The 17247-nt window shown below is 36.3% G+C and overlaps 1 protein-coding gene across 1 annotated transcript in view; it reads left to right on the top strand.

The window, feature by feature from the left end:
- Nucleotides 1-16781, top strand: part of NCAM2 (neural cell adhesion molecule 2) — a 145618-nt gene extending 128837 nt beyond the window's left edge. The window contains exons 16-18 of the mRNA XM_017732672.1: nt 1163-1367; nt 5670-5789; nt 10554-16781. Coding sequence (XP_017588161.1) covers nt 1163-1367; nt 5670-5789; nt 10554-10665 — 437 coding nt within the window. The 3' untranslated portion in view covers nt 10666-16781. The remainder of the gene's footprint in view (nt 1-1162; nt 1368-5669; nt 5790-10553) is intronic.
- Nucleotides 16782-17247: the final 466 nt, after the last annotated feature.

Consider the following 17247-nt stretch of genomic DNA (forward strand, 5'->3'; position numbering starts at 1 on the left):
GAGCTGCAGATGGAAATGTCCCAGTGAGTGATGCTGACTCAGGCATCACTCCAGGGCATGGGAGTGCCAGGGAAGCAATGCTGATGTGCAACACCCATGGGCAAACACGCCCAGTTCCACTCCCTGGGGTTTGCTCAGCCCAGTCTCACACAAGGCAATTGTCACTGGCCAATTTCTGAGCTAGTTTGGCATCTTCTTGAATTAGCTGGATGCATGGGCCTTTACTGAGATGGCTTTATTCCCCTAGTTCTTGATCAGATACAAGTCCTCTCCTGTATTAGCGTCATCTGAGTTCACAGACCCCTGGGAATCACACTGTCCAAAAGGGTTTGTAGCATTGCTGTCATGGGAATATCAACCAAGGCAAAACATTAAAATATTTTTCCCAAGATTTGTAATGAAGTAAAATTAGCTAAACATCAGCTTTCATAATTCAAACACAGAAGGCAAAATCAGGTGTGGAATAGGTTTATTTTGAAGTGTATGATTGCATTTTCAGGTACCAGACTAAACAAGATGAGGTCCTAATCCTATAATCATTTGATGATACGCATATTTTCCCCCATATTAAATTGCTTAAGAAGTAAAATGTTCCCCTTCTTTCCAAAAAAGTTTTTACTTCTCCATTTTAGAGTTCTACGTATTAAATCATTTAAGACTAAGTGTGTGCAACTGTTTGCAGATTAAACAGATTGAATTGTTTTTCACTCTAATTCAGAAAATTACAAGAATAAATACTGTTTTCGCAGTCTCTTAAACCTTTCAGTAGTTCTGCTTAGCATCACTACTAATTAGTTGTATTTGAAATGTGGAAAATGACAACTTACATCAATGTTCATGTTGAACATTTTAAATGTTTTCCTTATGCTGCTTATTGATACTCTTAGTCATGCAATGTTAAAATGTGATATTATTTTTATTAAATAATGCCATTTGTGTTCTGTGGACTTATTAGAATTTTGGCAATGGGAAAATATTATGTATTTTTTTATTATTATTATTTTAATGAGGTACTATATATGCTTAATCATCAGGACTGGTTATTTCCAGTAATTTCTGAATGGTTCATTTCTAAACATTCTTTAGTCTCCTGACCAACGTCTTAGAAAATGCTATTTTAGGATTAATGTTATTAATAAGTGTTAATTTTCTTTCCTTCAAGACACTCTTTTTAATGGTCTTGGACTTGGTGCTGTCATTGGCCTGGGAGTGGCAGCCCTTTTGTTAATCCTGGTTGTGACTGATGTTAGCTGCTTCTTTGTACGACAATGTGGACTGCTCATGTGCATCACCAGGAGGATCTGCGGGAAAAAGAGTGGTTCAAGTGGAAAAAGTAAAGAACTGGAAGAAGGAAAAGCTGCTTACTTGTGAGTATTAATCAGCTGTGTTGGAAACATCCTTAAAAGAAAAAGTTGGCTGTCCAACTTACATTAACTTTATGGACATTTTGTGGTGTTGCAAAGGGAATTAATAAAATGCTTCTACTACTTGAAAAAGTGTTGCTCTGAAGTGTGTAGATTGTTTATTGCCTTTAAAAGAAAAGTTGAGACACAAAAAAGGAATGCACTGTAGCTCAGTTTAGGATGACCTCTTTGTCCAGCTTGATGCAAAGGAAATCAATTGTAATTCAGAAATAGTTACAGACACATATTTGGTTCATGAGAAACAGGTAAGAGGTCATTGTAAATCCATTTCTGCAAATCCCTCTTTGAGCTGCTAACACCCAAAAACTCAGCCTATGGTTGTGACAGTACCAGTAAATCTAGGAGTGAAGGACACAGTGTTATAGAAAATCTGTGAGAGAGTTTTCCTTCTCAGGTATAGCACTTGATGGGAAATCTTGATTCTTGTCTGTAGACATGAGGAATGAAAGGTCTTGTTGATTTTTTTTTTTTTTTAATAGGAGTGCTGAGTTGGATTGTGGGTGAAACGGTGGTGAGTGTGATTGTTCTTCATAGCAACAGTCAATGATTGCTAAACATGAGTGGGAAATAAACAATACTGATTCTCACAAAGATATTCTGTAGTGGCTACTCCATCACACAAATGTGAATGAGCTGATCATTGATGTGAAAATATGGTCTCTTAAATTATTAGAGTGGATAGTGAGATCTCTGGCAAAACAGTTCAAGTACTGATTACATAAAATAATCACACTTTAGAGACCTAACATTTACTGAGTTTTCAGTAGGTAAACTGGAGAAAAGATTACTTATGATCTTTCATTTTAAACAGTTCCATTTTTTTTACTAGAAAAAAGGCATAATTTCCTCATCCTGTTCATATGGTAGCCAACTTACACATACATTGTAATATTTGTGAGAATGCTGTCTGTGTGTGGTTTAAATAACATTTACTGGCCCAATTCCTATGCGCCTCTCCCAACAGTCAGGCCTTACAGTTCATTGTTCTGCAGCTTCCTAGATCCCATCCATCTTCAGATGGATGTAGAGCACACTAAATCTTGCAGCCCTCATTATTCATAGCTGAGCAGGTGTCTCCATTGCCAGTAGTTGCAGTGTAAGTGTCTCTTGGGGGTTTAACTCTGGCTATTTGGTTTCAGGCTGTGTCTTATGTAACTTGACTACATGGGTTGGGCTGGGTTCTTCTAAAAGAGGTTCCCTTTCAGAAACAGCTCCACAGAACAAAACCAGTTGTGAGAGAACACAGAGAATTTATATCAAGTACTGCTTCTAAATAGAAGTAATGCCATAAAATAGCTGTTTCCTAATTCTCCACACCTGACAGTGAGAGAAAGACTAGCAGTATTTTTTCCATCGTGTGAAGCCAGCCTGTCCGGATCAATGGAATCAATATGTGAAACTTCTGACTCTGACTCAGCTGTCCTTTCCTATTGAGCACAGCACTTCAGTTTATGCTTTAAGTTTCCTGTTCAAGGAGTGGCCAACTATAAATTGGTGTACAGACCCTCCTGAATGGGAAGACCTTAGGGAGATAAAGTTGCAAATGTCACTTGACAGCAATTTATACCTTGTTATCAACATCTTATAACCAAACGCCATTCCATGCTGTCCCAAAAAAGCATTGAGCTGGTCTCTGCATATTAATTCTTCTACTGCACTTCTTTGCAAGAACAACTATGTTATTTAATCATTTTTCTTTCCTTGTCAGAGTGGTCTTCAGTCAGTCAGACCTTAAAATATTTGGGGCAGTTCTCATTTTAGCCTGTTCTCTGCATTAATAAACTGTCAGACTAAACTTCTAGGACAGACTTGAAGAGTCAAATTTAAATTTATATCATGTTAACTGATATTCCCAAAAATACACTGACATTTCCCAGTTTTAAATATTTCAGTTTGCATTCTGGATTTTTGGGTGGTTTATGATATGGTTCTTGGTTACATTTTGATTGTAAGATATAAATGCATATATTAAATAATGATGTTTTATATGTAATGAATGCTGATGATATAATGCATATAACATACACACAGACACCCATGACATGATGGATTTCCTACAAATCACTTTCCCTTCTTTAGAATTTGAAATGTTACACAGTTTGTACCTTATACATGTAAATATGCATGAATGCTGGTCACAAATAACATCTTTTTCAAGCTTTTTGTCATGCAATACTGTTTGTAAGACTGTAGATGTATCAACAAACTAAGCAGAACTTACCAACCCATCCACCAGTCCAACTTAGATCCCTAATCTTTTTGCAGATAGGAGGTAGCTATGAAAGTTAAGTGCATCATTTACCAAAATGAGCTTTGTATCCATTTGTGTATCTTAAATGTCACTTGCAGAGATAAATAAGCACATGCAGCTTGGGGCTTTTTTAATAGACAGAAGTCTTTTAGACTTCTGCCCATTAATTCTCCTCCACACAATTTCTATGTGGGTGACATTCTTATTAACCTATAGAGACTTTCATTAAGGATACCTATCAGAGGACAGTAGAGTTTTCCTGATACTTCCTATTGCAAAAGCCTGTTTTATCCATTATCTTGAAGAAACAATATGAAAATGTGAGATATGAATTAGAGAAGAATTTATCCAGGTCTTTGATGTGGCCCATAGCAGTCTGATGGCTTCCTACAACATCCCAGTTCAGAAAAAAAATCTGTTAAATATAAAAGTGATTGTTTATCTGTAACTCAGTTACCCTTTGTTTGTAAACGCAGCTGATGCAGTTCCAGGATATAGGAATAAAATATTTGTATCAAAAGAGTTTTTCTTTATGGAAATACATACATATATCTTGATACATAGGTATCCTCTGATCTGCCTTTTGAGAGTAAAACTGTATGCAAGTTAATTCATACTTTTAGTAACTATTGCTAATTAGTATGTATTGCTAATACTTCTGTATTATTTCCATATCATGTCCTCATTCCTGAGAGCAGCCCTGCAGAGAAGGACTTGGTTCATGAAAAGCTGGACATGAGCCAACGAGTGCTCATATCCCAGAAAGCCAAAGGTGTCCCAGGTTACATCAAAAGCAGCATTACCAGAAGCTCAGGAGAGGAGATTCTGCCCCTCTACTACAGTGAGACCTCACCTGGAGTGCTGCATCCAGCTCAGCAGTCCTTGGTAAAGACATGGACTTGTTGGAGCGAGTCCAGAGGAGGACACAAAGATGATCAGAGGGATGGAGCACCTCTCTGTGAGGTCAGGCTTAGATAATTTGGGCTGCTTAGCCTGGAGAAGCAAAGGCTCTAGGGAGACTTTTCTGCATCCTTTGGAAAGGGAGTTTAGGAAAAAGATGGGGACAGACTTTTTACAAAGACAACGAGTGATGGTTTTGAACTGAAAGAGGGTAGATTTAGACTGGACATGAGGAAAATCTATTTTACAGTGACAATGGTGAAACACTGGAACAGGTTGCCCAGAGGGGTAGTAGACGTCCCATTACTGGGAACACTCAAGGTCAGGTTGAATGAAGCTCTGATAAACCTGATTTTCTTGAAGATGTCCCTGCTAATTGCAGGGGCATTGAACTACATGACCTATAAAGGTCCCTTCCAACCAAAACTATTCTATGATTCTGTGGTTACTAACAAAATCATGACAATACTCACTGCTCCATCTCCCTTATAATTCATTGTCTAATTAGCACAACGTTTATTCATTTACTTACTTGTGAGAGACTAGCAGTTGTTCCTAAAATGGGGGAAATACGACATAGGAACAGTTTTTCTACCTGTAAAAGCAGAAGGGTTTCGCATTTTACCACACAAGGGCTTTTTTCATGAATGGCAGCTGGGGTTGTCACAATCTCAGGAGATTAAAGCACACTTTTGTGGTGTATATATTCACATTATGGCTCTTTAACACTGCCAGAAAACTTCAAGTATAACTAGGCATCAAGTCCTATTGTTATTATACTAGGTTAGGGAAGTTTACATCTATCCCCATGAAGAAGCTGTCGTCTTATTATTAGTCATAAACAAAATGCTCTTTTGAGATGCTAATTCATCATGTTTACAGAATTAGGGAAGTAACCATGGATACAGGATGCTTTGAAGACTTCAAGGAATTGGGAACACGCTGTTAAATGTGTCTTGGTGGTGTTAGTCACTGATAATTAGTTCTGCCTTTTCTTTGCCAACTTTTGAGAGAAGGGATCTTAGTAATTCGTTATGTGTAATATATGTAGTTAATGTGATGATAAGAGACTAAACCTCTTTTATAATTTTTAGGAAAGATGGATCAAAAGAGCCGATAGTGGAAATGAGAACAGAGGATGAAAGAATTACCAACCATGAAGATGGGAGTCCAGTAAATGAGCCAAATGAGACAACTCCCCTCACAGAACCGGAGTAAGTAGCCTGATACTCTCTGGCGTTTCACAGAAGCTGCTCTTGGCTGTGTGGACAGACTGGACTTCCCACACTCTGAGGGGAGATACACAGCATCACCAGAGTGGTCTGCTGTGGCAGTGCAGTGTGTGAGTGTAGGGTTGGTTTGATTGGTTTGGTTTTTACAATAATCAATCTAAATTGTGGTACTTCGCATACACTGGCTGAGCACATTTTTTCATTTGGTTGCCCCTGATCTTTACCACCTACCCAGCAATTATTAATTACTCTCTGGAGACAATCTCCTAATTTCAGGAATTACTTTAGATTGAGTATCGCACTCATCCTCACACACGTCCTGAAGATGGGGCACAAGGATCCTGTGCTTCAGAATCCCAGCTCCTCACTGGAGTGGCCTCTTCCTGCTTTCATACATTTAACTGAGAGCATAGCTCAGTATTAAGTCCACATAGTGTAATTGGATTAATCATGCTGAAGGGCAGCCTCTGCTCTGTTTCCTCATGCCCACTTCCTGTCCCTGCAACCTTGTCTCAGTACAGAAAGCACCGCAGTTCTCAGCTATGCTCACAGACTCTGGCTGCCTTCTGAATAATGGGACCAGCCTTGTGCCCAGGGATGAAATTACTAAATAAACCTCTAAGTTTTCTTTACTTTGAGCCCAGAACCTTTCATGTATTGTGAAAATCTCCTACCTCATGACATCCTCAAGCTGTTAAGTCTATGAAGACGATTATGTAGTAAATATAGAAATTCACCTGTTGATAATTTGATTAAATCATAGTTGCTCTTTAAAAGGAGAGGGTGTTTTTATGAAACAGTCTTTTTCTTTCCTGAAAATACGAAGAAATTTCCTTTTTTGCCATTATGTAAAACTGTAAAAGCTAGAACCTTTAATTAAAAGAAAGATTTGCTAGTGGCTGCCATTGATATTTGTAGTAAATAGGGAGCATGTTAAGTAGATGCACATAAAGTTGTATAGTTCTTTGAAGAAGCTGTGCACAAAGAGTTTGAACTTGCGTTAATTAAATAATTATGGAATCTGTTGAGTGACTACTGATATGTTTGCTCTTCATATTAGAATTTATAATCAGGGGCACAGTGCAGAGCCCACAGTTATCTAAAGAGTCAGGGGAATGTAGTTGTAAATATTGTACAAGTCCTGCAAGCCTTGGATATTTTAGTGGGTAAAGCACCAGGTCCATGTTTGTTCAAGATTTAAGACTATTTGTAGCACTGGATCTTGCAAATGAGATGCATCTAGCAGGGAACATGGTACCAGGAAAGATCCAGTTCACTTCTTTCTGCTTGTCACAATCATTAGAACAGCTGACAGGAGTGAAATATGAGAAAGTTAAAATAAAAAATATATTATTGTCTTAGGGGAGGGGAAAGAATCAGTCCCCACTGTCATGAGAGAAAAAAAGAAAACCACCAGCAAAAAAACCCCAAAAAGCTAATTCATAGGAACAGCTGGTAAGGATTTGATGGGCATTATGTCCTTGGAAAAACAGGACTGCTAAGAGATATTAATAATGATGACAGTTCCCTTCTTGGTAATTTCTTCTCTCACAACCATAAAAGGCAGCAGCAGTCCAAGGCACAGCTGTACAGAAGACAGCTAAAGATTTGGGACAGTGTCACTTGGAAAACTAAAGATGAAAAGAGTTGGTGCAATCAGGACACCTGAAGGCCCACTGGTACCAGGGGAATATGGAAAGACCTTTGACTCAGACACAGGTCATAGCCAAGGAAACAGAGAAGCAATATAAAGTATGAGTGAGATGCACAAAGGGAAGATGCAGTAGAGTAGAAGTCAGTCTCTCAGTAGAAATAACACAAAAATATATTGTCAACAACAGCCAGAAAGGCACATGCTGGGCAGGGTGAGAATGACCAGCAGGGATCTTGGAGGGAAGAACTTAGCTTGCAGGAAAGAAAAGTTTCAAGGACATTTCAGGAAGGCAATGAAACAAGGTGGGATTCATGATGACTAATTCTGGCTGTCTTAAAGGTATACAAGATAAGCCTTGAGGTTAAATTAGATGAAATATTTTTAATAATTAATTGAATTATTTTGAATAATAGCAAATTACACTCAGAACTTCAAATGCAATTTAAGAAGTTGTGGGAACTAATTAGTGAAGAGATTACTTCCTCTTACAACAATATTCTTTATTATATTGCTCAGTATATTATTTGGCAAGCTATTTTTTACCTTATATCAGATGATCCTTGTCAAAGACATGTTTGGAATCCATGTGTGACAGATTAGCTCAAAGCACTTCTACCTGCAAATCAACAAGTTTTAATCATGCTGGCAGGAAATCAATTTAAGCTGTGCATATCATATTACACTTTTGTAATTAAAATACCACATGCAGTGTGGTACTGTAATTATGATCCTAGTCTGACATTAATGTGTTTCTAGTATTGGTTAAGTTTTTCTTACTATTAATGCAGTTGGGTGAATTCCAGTATCAAAAAGGCTAGGAGTCATTTTCCTATAACATAAGAAAGTAAATATTTTAGTTAAAGTTTTGTATGGGTAACATCAGCAGACTGTTGATGTTAGGCCACATGCCATGCTAGAGGAAGTCAGTATTATTAATGATTGATAGCAGCCAATATCTGATTAAAGCGAAAGAACTTTTTGTTGGGTTTTTGTTGGATTTTTTAAAAAAACTTTTTGTTATAAAATGAATAAACATTTGAAATGATTAGTCTGCCCAGCTAAAAAATGAAAAATTCTTTCTTATAGATGTAGCTAAAGAAAAGTTTGGCATAGAAAAATTGGTATAATTAGAACACCTAAACTTGAATTAGTTAATTGAGAGAGGAAAATGATTGAATCTATTAATAGAGCTTAAATATGTATTTAAAGCAAATGGAAACAAAAAATCCAAAATAACAAAAAAGTTGTCATAGTGAAAAAGAATAGTCTAGTGATAACTGCACTCATAACTCACACCCTATTAAAAAAAAAATAAAACCACAAGCTTTTAAATACAATAAGGTTCAAGAACAGTGCATGGACTTTGTGATGAGGAAAGTTTTGATGAGTAAAACTTTTTACTTGCGTGTAGCTTTTGTTGAGTTGTTTTTCCTTGCTTGCATGCAAAGCAAGGCTAATTTTATCTCACTGTTTACATGAACATGGATTTCAATTATGTCCAGTATACTTCAAGAGGGTTCAAGTAAATCTTCCTATTTCAAATATTTTGTAACATGGTCTTAATCCACTTAAACCAATTTCTTTAAATTTCCACACAGTATATTCTGTCAATTCCTGAGTTTTGACTTTGACTAAGTATTTCCTTCTTTCCAGCACCATCTTTTGAAAAATTACTCTGCTTTTCTTAAAACTAAATTACATTAGGTACTTTTTTTTTAGTACTTGTTTAAGTACTTTGCCTAATCAGATCTTTGACACACATGCCTGCTTACCTAAAATGCATGTCATGGGCTACTCCTCCTCTGCCCCAGTGTTTTACATTCTGTTAAAAATAGATTTGTGTTGATTCTGTCGTTTCCATTCTTTCAGGCATCTTGCTGTGGGCTGAAATCTGTTTCCTTTGGGTGTGCTATGAGAAACACACAATTAGTAGAGACCTCCCTCTGTGCTCAGAGCCAGACATCTGATAATATATCCCATGTATTTTACTGTAGTAGAATAAGTTAGTCTTTGATTTCTCTCAGGTACAGGCTGTGCTCATTGTTTAACCACTGGATAAACAGCATCTTTCTTAGTTCATTTCAGACAAATTTCATAAGATGGGGAAATCGGGTACTGTTTTGTCTTATTTGCTGTTATTAAACACTGTCTTGTAATAAGACATTCCTAAGAGATTCCTCAGATAGGTTTTGAGCACTGTATTGCTCTTTGGGACATCAAAGCAATCAAAGCGGAAATTTATTGAAACATTTAACAGTTATTATGAATAAAAAAGGCATATGCATACTATTCCCTAGTTAAAAACCAGAAAGCAAACCCAAACTGGAATCACGATTAAGAGCTATTATGCCCAGGAGACATTATTACAGGAACATCTCAGTAAACCATACATCTTTTTGACAGCTATATTTTTTGACAGCTAATTACTGGCAGTAGGGAATCAATGATTTTCAAGACCTTTTTCAATGAGATCACATTCAAGAGGGTGGGGACTCTTTTACCAAATCTCTGGAGTTTTCACAAAGTCTTAGAAGAGCTGTAAGTTATTAATGAAACTACATTGTGTGATCCATGAAAACTAAATTGTAGAACTTTTTAAATAATAACTTCCATTACCTCCTTGCACTATAAGAGGTTCTTTACCTATGTCTTGGCATAATCTCCAATAATAGCTGTGTTCTTTTGTATACAATTGAATTTACATTTAGAAAAGACATAAAGAGTTTAATTGAGATTTAGCAAAAAGCTTGACTGTAAGAGTTTCACAATATCCTAGGCAACACATACCTCTGTACTGTCTTGGGTCAAGTAATTTGACATTTAATTTTTTCTTTTGTCTAATTGAAGAACTGCATTTCAGGCAGCACCAATGTTCTTGTCATGTGATTTTTGTGGCCTTACAGAAATGGAAAGACTTAATATGAATTGCTTTAAAAGTAAAGAACCTCAGTGCTCATAATAAAGTAATTACACATTATTTTCAAAAAATTATTGTTTTACACTGTGACCTCTATAAGATGTACATATGTTATAGACTGAAATTACAGATTGTTTGATTTTTGTATTACCATGATTCCTCTTTTTTCTCATAGGAAGCTGCCACTAAAGGAGGAAAATGGCAAAGAAGCTTTAAATCCAGAAACCATAGAAATCAAAGTTGCTAATGACATCATCCAGTCAAAAGAAGATGATAGCAAAGCATAATAAGATAAACTACAGCTGTCTGGATAATGCATTTGGATTGAAGTAATCCTGTGACCAAAACTTTACAGCTGACCTTAATTTCTTGGGAAACTTAAGCTTGGAATAGTTAGTACATGTGTACATATGATGAAACAGTTCCTGTCTACAGTTCTTTTCTATATATTTTTTGTTGTTAATGGCTTTAGTATGTAGTTTTTCTGACACCAAGTCCCATGGTATAAATTTGAAAAATGTGCAGAATAAGAACTGTAATTTATTATATGACAAAGTGTGTCTATTTAGAAGAAAAATTCTAAAGCACCCCTAACCACAAAAAACACATCAGGCCTCTCCAGATCTTACAGTGCAAGCTACATACCTAAAGTGCCATATGATAATGTATTTATTTCCATTTATTATAAAATGAAATTTTAGGTTGCCTTTAAAAAAAAACAACTAAACCACTCTCAGTATAATGTTTAAGACCTTAGTTCTGGCTGACACTCAATAGTCATTCCAGCTGTGATTATCACTTGAGGCAAACAAAAAAAAAGAGACACTCATCAACACAGAGCCATGTCCCACTGCAGTTTCTCCTGGGTTCTTTGATAAAAAAAATAGCTGGTAATGACCATACACAAACTCAAATAAAATTGGCTAAATATTTCACAATAGTCTACTGGCCTCATCCTAACCACATGAGTGTGACTCTGAAAGGCTCTGGGATTTTCAGTGCTTCAGGTTTTCTGTATGAAAGTTTTGGAGGTTACATGTGAACTAAAATGCAGCCAAGGTGTAAAAAGAAAACTGTTTTTAAATCATAATCTTCACTTCAAATGAAAATTTACAATATTTGTCCCAACATATTATACATACAGGGTATTCATTTTTGTCTAAGTTCAAATGATTTAGCTAAGGGATAAAACTGTGGTTTAGTGAATACATTTTCTCCCCAAATCAGTACATAAAATATTAAACTTGGCCTTTTTGAAGCAGGACTTTTTCCTTTGTGATTTCATACCTTTTGTCGTAAAAAGTACAGTGTAAGAACAGATGGAAAGGGGACTTTGTCTAAGCAGTTAGGAACAATTTTTAATTATGAACTAATGCAACCTTATATTCAACTGATTTTTTTTTTCATGTCAAGCTTCCTTTAAGATATTCCTCTTTACTATTCTGATCAACATGACCCACCAGGAAATTTTACAGATTTATTTGATCCGAAATTCATTCATATGAAGGAATGGTTGATTTAATGGTGCCACTAACTGGAGCAATATAGTTTGTTTCCATTCCAGCACAGTGTATCCACACCTATCAAACTCTTCAAAGCCTTGCTTTAAAAGAAGTAGATAAACCATATAGAAAACTAAACTGGAAAATTCTACTTGTCAGGAGTAAATGGTAGAGTATGTTGTGAATTTTCTACATCTAAGTCATGCCTGAGGTTTAAGTGTAGTTTTACTCAACAAATTGTGTTTTCTCCCTGCTATATCTGAATTCTGATAATATTTGAAGTCTTTGTACTAGTTGACATTTTTTCAGTAGAACTGAAAGTGAAATGTAAAAGGGTCTCCTTAAATTTGAGGAAAATGTCACAGTAACCTTCTTGTTAACCCATGTTTAAATGCATTTGAAAGAGCTGAGCTTATTTTTCAAAACCAAGTTATTTTATGAGTTTTTTACGGCTTTTCCTCACTTTGGGAAATACCTACAATGAACCAAGGAGTTGAGGACAGAGGCATACTGCTGGTGTGGCTAGGATAGGAGGCCAAGTTCCCACAAAACTGGTACCAAAATGAAAAAAATGGGTAAGAGGGGATAGCGATGTGGGATGAAAGACCATGGAAGATAATAATTGAAAATTGCTGGAAAGAAGTTTCTGTAAATGGTGAGGCACTAATTCTGGGTAAAGGGAAGATGAAGACATTCCTTTATGAGCTTTCAATGTTCCTCCCTCATACTGAGCAGGCAGTAATACCAAATAGCTGCTTGTCTATCAGATTTCTGTCCTGATTCTTTCTATGTACGCAGCAAGCAGGACGGACTGCTCCTAACCTATAATTAGGACAACAGTTGTCTCATTTATACATATGGATATATATTCTTTCTACAAAGTATGTATTTGCAGCTGGACTTTCTTCTTCTATCAAAATGTAAGAAGGGATGTGGACAACTCCAGCAGTTGAGAATAATGTGATTGGTGTGGCTTGAACATCCTCTCACACAATATTTTTACCGGGACGATGATGAAGGTGGTAGACATTGTTTCCTCCTCTACCTGCAATCACAAATTTGGGTGGTGCCATGCATATTCAATCTTCCCTAGGCAGATGGTGTTTTTTCTGAAGCCAGCTTGATCATTTCTGCAAGAAGGTGCCTATACAATGTTGCAGAATTAACAGTGTCTAGGCTCAATTGCAGATGCATTTCAAATTTTACTACTTCTTAGTAGGACTTACACAAAAAAAAATCATGGCCTAACAGCTCTATATTGGTGGGATTTTTTTCTTTTTTTTTTCCCTTGATACGGCCTCTAATTACAGTTTGAAGGGATTAGAAGATTTAAGAGGTCTTGTTAGCACATTCATTACTAATACACCTGTGCTACTCTTTTATAAGCAAAATATATTGCAATATTATTTCAATATTGGATGCAAAAGCATTTCCCACTATACTGGATTACAAATCAAAAGTTGTTTCCAGGAGTATTTAATTTCTTCTTGCTGTTATGTCTCTTGGCAGTTGAGCTGTGTGAGGGCTGAGAATAAAACAGCTCTAAATTTCTGATGGACTGTACAAGCACACCTTTTTGGTCTGTGGTTTAACAGGTTGTCTCTTGTGCTTTGACTCTGTGCTGTACAGGAGAAAACCAAACTCCCACTATGAAAGAATGCTGAAAAACACTGATATTTCGAAATAGTTCCAAATATTTCCAAACGAAGGACAGCGCATAGTAATTTGTAAGATATGTGTAGAACTGGAATAACAACATTAGTTTATTTTCTTTTCCTATTCTAGATTAAAAAAAAAAAACACACACAAAAAAAAAAGATACCTGTATAAATGTCACTTTTACTGTCTAAAAGTAATTTTAAGTGTTAGTATGAAATGTCAGAAGAGTTGACAAAATATAACTATTTGTAAAAGTAATCTGAATTGTTATGCTAACATACTCCAGGGACCAAAGTGGGAGGGAAATTAGTACTGATACAAAATGTGGCAGTGACAATCTCTTTTCAACAACAACAACAAAAAAAGGAGTACAATTAAGTAAAATTACTTAAAGCTCCTTGTTTGTTTTTTTATTTTTTTATTTTAGTAGACCTGAGTTCTGATTTACCACAATAATAACAAAGTTTGAATTAATATTTTGCAATTTAGTAATCAGATGTACCCTGGAGAGGTTTTTCCTGGTTTTATTTGTTTATTTGCCTTTTTTTGACTTCTAAGATTTTTTTGTGGTTGCAGAAATATTTACTATTCTGGTGATGCTAATGCCTAATGTGACAAAAATTAATTTATTCAGGCCTCAGTCTTGCAAGAAATTTTGTGTGGTTGAACCCACCCCTTATATGGCACCACACTGACATTAGTGGGGTGGATGTGAGCAGGAAGATGGATGTACTTTCATAACAGAACTTGCGGGATTGGGCCTACTTTCTATCTCTTCATAGATATATACAACATAGCTACACCGTGGCCATCATCTAAAAAGGCTGTTTGACATCAGTCCCTGGTGTAGTAAATTCCAGCTGCTGTCTTCAGCCTCTGCATCGATGTTCATCCAAAAAAAAGTGGCTTTCTTTTTATGATGGTAATTAGTTTGATTATTTATTTAAGTGCCAATCATCAAACTGTAGTATAATCATCATGCCATTTTTTCTGTTTCCTAGACCAGATAATGGAAATGTATTTGTGCCTTTTGATAGCATGCCACTCTGCTTTATTAAAGAAAAATCTTCAATAATTTGTCCACAAAGCCTGTTTAAAATAATTGAAAGCTTTACTGTCACATACTTTTCTGCTCAAATATTCTCAAATACTCATCTAAATTAAACTGAAGATATTATTTTCAAGTCACATAAATACTTGAAACACAAAATTTGCAAAAATCTATTGAGATCATGATTGCAATGAGGGTCATGGTGGGTGTATTACTGCTGAAAAGTTTCAAATAGATGGAGCATGTAGTGGATGTGTAGGGGTGTTTTGACCAATTTCTCAAGTTGAAGAGTCAGATAGAAAGTCTCCTTAGTTCTATTTAAGTGCTTAGACCTAAAACATTAAAATCTTTCCTCAAATCTGAAAGATGATGTGGAGCATCTTCCCACCATTTTACCTCTGGAGTAAAACTGGAGTGAATGTTCGTTTTGCAGTCATTTGCAGGCTCACCATCTTTGTAGAATAGTTGTGTCTGTTGGATGATATTCACTCCTGATTAAAGGACCTCCAAAAAGACTATTTACTGAGAAAGCTCAAGATCTCTTACAAATTGATCTATGGAGGGGGACTGAGAGTGCTGCACAAAGAGTCACAGTGGAATCCAGGCCTCACCGGTCTTTAAGACACAAACTGACTCCAGCAGGACCTGGATTTTATTCATCCATCTCAGCGAGGCTCTGCACGTCCTCAGCTGATAGAGTTGCTTCTGTGAATCAGATTTCCAGGTGTAAGTGGAACTTAAAAGTCTTGCCAGACTCCTGCTGACATTTTGCACAGAGGAGGTTTTTCTATCAGGAGTTTTCACTGATCAGGAAATGGTGATAGAATATCTGAATACAGCCTAATCCCATACATTACTATATGTCTAGAAATAAAACATCTCTTAAAGTAAGTCATTGTGATTGTGATACTTCTTTAGGTGAAGATGAAAACTTTCTAAGTAAATAATGCCCCTTCTTAAATCTCTTTGTTTAGCTTCAGATAATCTTTCCGATAGGTGAAAAGCTACCATGATTAAATAAATATTTTTAAAAACTTTTCACCCCTTTTTCAGATTTTTTCGTATGAGTTCCTGAAGTACCCTGTCCACTTGACAGCAGTTCTGTAAGTTTTAAGTGATCTTCAGTATTTCCACTGCACATATAAATGTGTTCTTATATGAATTTACTTGGATTTGAGACAAAATAAGCCTTAAAAATTTGGCTTTGGGTCAGGTTCTGAGAATTCTCAGTTTACCAGTCTATCTTTTCTCTTAAGAGGCGTTGAAAGCCTCATAATGTTTGACTTTCAAACTTGAATATTGGCCATTTTTAGCCCAGAGAAACGAAATAAATATTTATTGCCAAATTTGTATTGGCAGCTTTTAAGTCACAGGTGAGATCGGGAGCGGGCGAGGTGGCCAGATGCAGTGCCGACAGAGCTCAGGAAAGCAACTGCCAGAAAGAACAGGTGCCAAAGAGTGAGCCAGGAGAGGGCTGGGAGCATGTCTCCTTACCATTGACAAGGGAAATGGGCAGCAACTGAAGCAGAGAGGCTGCTGAAGGGCACTGCCAAAAGGCAGGGTAACGAGAGCTCTGAAAACCAGAGGAGAGGGGACATTAACCCTGCCACATCCTTTAACTCTCCCATGTAATTAGGCTATGGTTTTTCAGATGTAAAATGTAGGGTTGGAGGAAGGCAAGACAAACCCTCAGAGTCTCTACAGATCAGTGACAAATATATAAAGGAGTCAGATTGCCCCAGAAGATAATTTTATTGCTCATGGTGTAGAGTTGTCACTAAGAATTTCAAACTACTTAGACAAGGTTTTAAAAGGAGGGGGGAAAAAAAGCTTTCCTGCTACAATGAGCACTCGGTACATATTTGTATGCTGTGTACAGTATGAGCTAAAGCATACCATATATTGTTTTTGTTATTCCACACGTTGTCAACAGCCCACTTGAGATATCTGCCACCTGAATTATATATTGATAAGTTAGCTACCACTGGAGCTAGTTTGTTTATTGTTTCAGAATCTTATGTCCCTATGAAATGCTGTGTATATATATATATCTCTATACTGTAAAAAGAAGTAATATCGCAGATGCTGGTTTTGTATTTATGAAAGACATTGAAAGTATGGCTTAAAGTATATCAATTATTTGTCACTCTTCACCATTTGTATATTAATAGTAAAGATAATTTTACTTTAATGAAGTGTTGTAGTTACATTTATTTTTGCTAAGTGTCTTTCTGTCAAGATGTCTGATTCATTAGGAGTATCATTTCCAAAAAGAAACATACCCTTTATTTTACCCCCATTATAGAAGTACTCACACAGACCTGCAATTTATTATTCTCTTTTCTGTCAAAATACATCTATTGTTAGCATCCTGAGTCTCCAGCTGAGCTTGAGGCCCATTATGATCATCCCCAATAGATAATGTGCTGATAGATAATATTTTTTTGCAAACAATGCAAGTGTGACATTTTAGAGGTATTTTGTTTATGCCAGAGAAAAATATATTATTGACAGAAGCCACCTTATTTTGCCAAACCTAGAACCTTCCAAAAGTCTTGTAACTGTGTCAGCACCACCCGGAGCTGGTGAAAACAGGTTTGTCATAGCCTGCAATGAAATGGGCTTTTACTGCAGTACTGGTTTTTATTCCACTAAGA

Source organism: Corvus brachyrhynchos, unplaced genomic scaffold (genome assembly GCF_000691975.1).
Source record: "Corvus brachyrhynchos isolate BGI_N302 unplaced genomic scaffold, ASM69197v1 scaffold231, whole genome shotgun sequence".
Taxonomy (NCBI): Eukaryota; Metazoa; Chordata; class Aves; order Passeriformes; family Corvidae; genus Corvus; species Corvus brachyrhynchos.